Here is a 6,126-nt window from a genome sequence, read left to right as displayed (position 1 = left end):
ATTGGCCCTCCAGTGGAACTGGTTGCCCAGCGTGGTGTAGCAGTTAAGAGAAGGGGCGATTTCGCACTAGAGCTGCCTTGCGGCGCAGCCGCCTTTTGCCCCGACACAAAAATGTCAATTTCACACCCGAAGCTGCGGGGCTGCATTTTGACTCGCGGCTTCGCCCTATTTCCTCCGCAGTTTCGTGATCCTGGTTTTTAAGTATCACGGAACTGCGGAGGAAATCGGGCGAAGCCGTGGGTCAAATGCAGCCCCGCAGCCTCGGGTGTGAAATTGACATGTTTGTGTCGGGGCAAACAGCAGCTGCGCCGCGAGGCAGCTCTAGTGCGAAATCGCCCAAGCAGACTCTAATCTGGAGAACCGGGTTTGATTTCCCACTCCTCCGCATGAAGCCTGCTGGGTGACTTCTCAGGCCCACCTACCTCACAAGGTGCCTGTTGTGGGGAGGGGAAGGGAAGGCAATTGTAAGCTGCTTTGAGACTCCTTATGGTAGAAAAAAGTGGGGTATAAAAACCAATTCTTCTCCCCCTCCTGAGTCAGTTTGGTGTAGTGGTTAACAGTGTGGACTCTAATCTGGAAGAACCAGATTTGATTCCCCACTCCTCCACTTGCAGCTGCTGGTGTGACCTTGGGCGTGTCACAAGTTCTCTCACAGTTGCTCTCTCAAGAGCTGTCATCCAGAGAGCTCTCTCAGCCCTGCCTCCCTCACAGGGTGTCTGTTGTGGGGAGGGGGAGGGAAAGGCGATTGTAAGCTGCTCTGAGACTCCAATCTCCTCCTCCTCCTTCACTTGATCAGACCAGTGGGGAAATACTTGGGGGCAGAAAACAGCATCTGTAATGTGATAAGAATCCGGCGTCCCTCTTCAGTCAGAGGGGGCACATTGTTCTGAACATGAATGGACTCAAGAACTGGTAATTGTGTTGGTCTTTAAGGTTCTACTGGACTCAACTCTTGTTCTTCTAATGCAGACCAGCAAGCCTACCCACCTGAAATGACCCCAACAGGGGTTTTCAAAGGCATCCATCATTTAGTGTCACCGGCTGGTTCGCCCACATAAATACCTGCCAATCAAACATTTTGTGCAGCAGTCTCTGACAGCTAACTGCAACCTTGTAGTCTGGTTGCTGGCTGTATTTTCCGTCATTACCTTGTTTGACGGGTCAGCTGGATGTCTCTGTAGAGCGTATAAGTGTGAGTTCCGAGGAAGATGTACGGCTCCATAGCCACCCCTTTAATGGAGGCATACTCTTTTTCCTGGAGTCCAAATGCCTCCATCAGGTCAAACCCTGGAACAAGTAGAGAAAGAGAACAGGAAGGCTGAATAGGAGGCACCATTCTTATTGGAAGCCAGGAGAGAGACCACCTTTAGGAGGAGGAATAGAGAGGGAAGGTCATGTGACAAATCCATGGCCAGTAGGGGATTTGAACCCAGGTCTTCCAAATTCAGGTTCAAATTTTCACCCATCTCATTGCACTCGTTCTTCTACAACCTGGCTAGCTTCAAACTAGAAAGATTCTGTGAATCAAAAGGGTTGCAAACTCAGGGCTGGGAGCTGAACAGGGCTGGGATTGTTGGAGTGAGGCATTGAGCATGTCTGGACATTGAGGGGCACTACATCACTCGATGAGTGTAAAGGTGTGATCCCCTTGAATGGGATGCCTCTCTTTGTCTTTACCTGGCAGCTGCCCTCTGACTCCTCCCCTTTCTCATTTTGTCGTCTCCCTCTCTTCCACATGGCCTTCCATGTGAAGGTCTCTCCTGATGGAGCTGCCCTCTGACTCCTCCCCTTTCTCATTTTGTCGTCTCCCTCTCTTCACATGGCCTTCCATTTGAAGGTCTCTCCTGTAGGCACAATGCCCTCATGCTCCAACACACACGATGCTGGACACACTGGCCATTTGTGAGAGGGAAAGGACTCTTTGGACGAGGCTTCTCCCTCTCTTTTCGACTGCAGCCTGAATGTGAACTGGATCGAATAATTGTAAGTTTACCTCGTTTTGCAATATACTTGGGAGATTTATTCACTGCACTCGGTATCACGCTTCTGTGACTAGGCTATATTAACCAAATATCCCAAGAGCGATATCACAGAGTCCACCCTCCAAATCATCCATTTTCACCGGGGGCACTGGTCTCTGTACTCTGGAGATCCATTGTAACTCTGGGAGATCTCCAGGCCCCACCTGGAGGTGGAACTCCAAAAACAACATCCGTGATAAAAATAACGAAGAGTCAATAAAGATAAGCTGCAAAAACATTTACTGAAGTGTTTCTGTAGTTCTGTCATTGCTCACACGCTAACGAATACTGCACAATGTGAACATTCGTTTCGCAATATTTACTTTATCTGAGCGTTTCGCAATATTTACTTTATCAAAGGCTGCGGTCACACGGAGCATTAGCCACGCTACTGAGACGGATGATAGGCGGATTTTCTGGGCACGATCACACTGCAACATCTGGGAAGCGTTGAGTTCCCATGGCGAACCCGAGGCTTCCCACCGAAGATGCGGAGTTAAAAACTAGTACCTCCAAGGTACTAGTTTCCGGAAACCGTGGGGCAAGGGCTGGCGTCTGATCGCGTTTCCGGTGGTAGTCCATAGCATCCGGCACCCACCCATGTCCCGACGCAAACAGGGTTTTTTTCCCCCAAGTCTCCACAGGATGCGCACAAGCACCCAACGGCACATGCACACGAAGAGGAAAGCGAAAGTTCCATTGCTTCGGAGAATCGCGCATGCCGTTGGTGAGATCGCACCATGCCGCTTCTTTGCCGTGCTGCAGGATCGTCGTGTGATCGCCACCTCCCCCCGAACCACGGGACGTCGGCGGGACATGGGATCTGTTTGCTCCGGGGCAAACAGCCACACTTCCCCCAGCATTTTCCGGCCCGTGTGACCGGGGCCAAATACTACTTATCAACTCTTGCTGGAGACATTCCATGTTGACTAATAACAGGACCCAAGATCACATATGTTGTTTTTGGAGTTCCACCTCTTCCCGTGATCTCTCATTTTGGCTCCCTCCTGGAGGCTGGCAACCCTACACATCAGTCCTTACAATTCCTCCATAGGGTGGCTTGAAAACCCCATCGGCTTACATACAGCAATGAGCAAGCTGGTAAAATGTTGGGATGGAAATGTAAATGCTTTCCCACATTTTTCTATCTTTTTTTAAAAAAAACCTTTCTCTTTAAACTGCTAACCAGAGGTTAACCTGGGTAACGTGGAGAATACATGTTCTCCAACCAAAAAAGAAGAAATGTTTTCGGCCCTAGATGCTTCCTTCCCCCTCCTGAGCTCCTCATTAAAGCTCCGTGAGTCACTTTCTTGCAGAGAACAGTTTAATACAAGCTCGCAATCAGCATGTTTCTTTTCCCTCCCTCTGCTTATCTGAAATTTATGGAAAGCTGGAGTGGTGTGTGGGGGGGAACAAGTGGGGGAAAAAAGAAACTGTATAAATAGTAAGGGGGACAAACGGCAATCTTTAAAAATTCAAGCAATATCCTGCCTCCACTCGTTCCATCTCGCCGTCGTTTCTGTCTTCGGTCGCTCACTTCTGATGGTTATCCTGACGGCAGAAGGGGGGGGGAGAATTCTGCAGAATTAGAAAGTTTCTACGATCACATCTGGCCTGTTTTAAGGACCCAGGGATGTCTCGTTAAAGAGCATGGTGCTGCAAATCCGACCGTCTCAATTAAAGTGTCCTCCCACAGTTAATAATGTTATCGCCCGGAAGTAGGTGCTGTAGCAGTGAATGTAATAATGTTGAAGGAGGTCAGAGGCCAGAGGCAATGCCCCTTCGAGACCCCTTGCCTGTTTTTCCAGCCAAAAGGGGAAAAAAATAAAGTTATGAAGGAGCATTCCAAAAGGAGCAGCTGCCTTAGCTTTTCTGGCCAGATTTGTGCTCAAGGTGTGTCTGAAGAAGAGATTGGATTTATACCACAGCCTTCACTACCTGAAAGAGTCTCAGAGTGGCTTACAATCTCCCTTCCCTTCCCCACAACAGACACCCTGTGATGCAGGTGGGGCGCTCTCCCGAGAACTGTTGGTGAGAGAACAGCTCTGAAAGAGCTTGTGACTGACCCAAGGTCACACCAGCAGCTGCTTGTGGAGGAGTGGGGAATCAAACCTGGTTCTCCCAGATTAGAGTCCGTGCTCCTAACCGCTACACCAAACTGGCTCTTTTCTGAAAGACCTCTCCCTGCAATTTTTTTTATACAGGTTGCTGCTGTTCACATCCCAGACCGATTGTGGCGGCGTTTTTGTTTGAAGTTAAGAGTGAGAAAAATGTCTGGCAGCAAACATGAAAAAATGAGGGGCTTTGTGGTAGGATTGCCAACTCCGTGTTGGGAAATTCCTGGAGATTTGGGGGTGAAGCCACAGGAAGGGCACGGTCAGTGCCGTAGAAGCTGCCCTTGAAGGCAGCCATTTTATCCGGGGGAACTGAACTCTGTTGTGTGGAGATAAAATGGGATTATGGGAGCTCTCCTGGTCCTACCTTGTGGGGTGTCTGAAAAGTTTCCTGAAAGACCCCTCCCCGCAATTTTTTTGATACAGATTGCTGCTGTTCACGTCCCTGAGAGACTGTGGCCGCGTTTTTGTTTGGAAAACAGACCTTTTTTCTTTCTAACAAAAAATGACACTGGCGTGTATCCAACCCTGCAGTTTTGTTCGGGGGGGGGGGCGGTCACCAGAGGTCAGAAATAGCATAGATGGAAGGGCTCTTTTTGTAGAAGGGACTCCTTTGCATATTAAGCGACACACCCCTGATGTAGCCAATCCTCCAAGAGCTTACAGTAGCCCCTGTAAGAAGAGCTCTGTAAGCTCTTGGAGGATTGGCTACATTAGGGGGTGTGGCCTAATATGCAAAGGAGTACCTGCTACAAAAAGAGCCCTCACTGAAGGGTCTGCAGAAGGAGGGAGGGATCAGCAGAGACCTTAAGAAAACCTCTTAAGAAAACCTTAGTGCTCTCCTCAATGTGTAATTGGATAATAGGCCTTTTCTACCCAGCCAATCACATCTGGGTGCATGGTGGTGACATTACTCAGGGTGAATACAGCTAATTCAGAGTGAGGGCAGTACTTTTAATTGTTTGGTTTTTATTGAACATTTTATATCCTGCCTTTACTTGCGGTTCACAGTGGCTCGTGGAACACACTGGTTCACAGAGAGCCAGTTTGGTGTCGTGGTTAAGTGCGCGGACTCTAATCTGGGAGAACCGGGTTTGATTCCCCACTCCTCCACTTGCACCTGGCTGGATGACCTCGGGCAAGCCGTAGTTCTGATAAGAGCTGTTCTTGAAAAAGAGCAGTTCTGTCAAGAGTTCTCTCAGCTCCGCCTACCTCACAGGCTGTTTGTTGTGGGGAGGGGAAGGGAAAGGAGATTGTAAGCCGCTCTGAGACTCTGAGTGAAGAGCGGGGTATAAATCCAATCTCCCATTCTTCTTGTTCTTTTTGAAAAGGTATCACCTTACCCCTGAGTCCATCTCTGTCACCTCTAAGTTCACTGGACAAATTCCGTCTCTTCGGCCTTCCTTTCCATAAGCCCTCATACTGAAAAAAGTGCCTTTTGCCTACAGAAAGTTGTAGCTTTTGAAAAATCAAGAACAAAACGATTTGAAGGATGTGAATAAGTCAGGAACCAGCCTGATTTTTCTACAGTTTCCAACCTCCAGGTGGGGGCTGGAGATCTCCCACCATCATAACATCTCCAGACTACAGAGACCCATTTCCCTGGAGAAAATGGCTGCTTTGGGAGGTGAACTCGATGGCATTGTATCCTGCTGAGGTTCCCTCCCGTCCTCAAACCCTGTCCTCCCCAGGCTCCAACCCCAAAATCTCCAGGCATGTCCTGGCAACCCTAGGTAGGAGACTTCCGGGACTACTGGCAATATTCTGATGTTGCTGCTGATGTCACTTCCAGTGATGTCACTGATGTCACTTCCAGTGGACTTGGAAATAACATCTTCACATAGAAGTGACGGTCTAGCTGTCTCTCAAAACTCTATGGTCTGGTTTGCTTCCGGGTACGGCACAGCGACGGGCGGCGCGAGGCTCGCTCTGAGCCGCCCGATTCCCAAACGCTCTTTTTGGAGCCCCCCCCCCCCCCCGCTTCTGGGGTA

At 49.4% G+C, this 6,126-nt stretch overlaps 1 protein-coding gene across 1 annotated transcript in view; it reads right to left on the bottom strand.

The window, feature by feature from the left end:
* COL20A1 (collagen, type XX, alpha 1) overlaps positions 1–6,126 on the bottom strand; it is a gene marked incomplete at its 3' end in the record, with an annotated part of 132,884 nt that overhangs the window by 16,478 nt on the left and 110,280 nt on the right. The window contains exon 21 of the mRNA XM_015412296.1: positions 1,149–1,287. Coding sequence (XP_015267782.1) covers positions 1,149–1,287 — 139 coding nt within the window. The remainder of the gene's footprint in view (positions 1–1,148; positions 1,288–6,126) is intronic.

Source organism: Gekko japonicus, unplaced genomic scaffold, assembly GCF_001447785.1.
Source record: "Gekko japonicus isolate JY-2015 unplaced genomic scaffold, Gekko_japonicus_V1.1 scaffold3488, whole genome shotgun sequence".
NCBI lineage: Eukaryota > Metazoa > Chordata > Lepidosauria > Squamata > Gekkonidae > Gekko > Gekko japonicus.
This window is presented reverse-complemented; position numbering and strand designations above follow the sequence as displayed.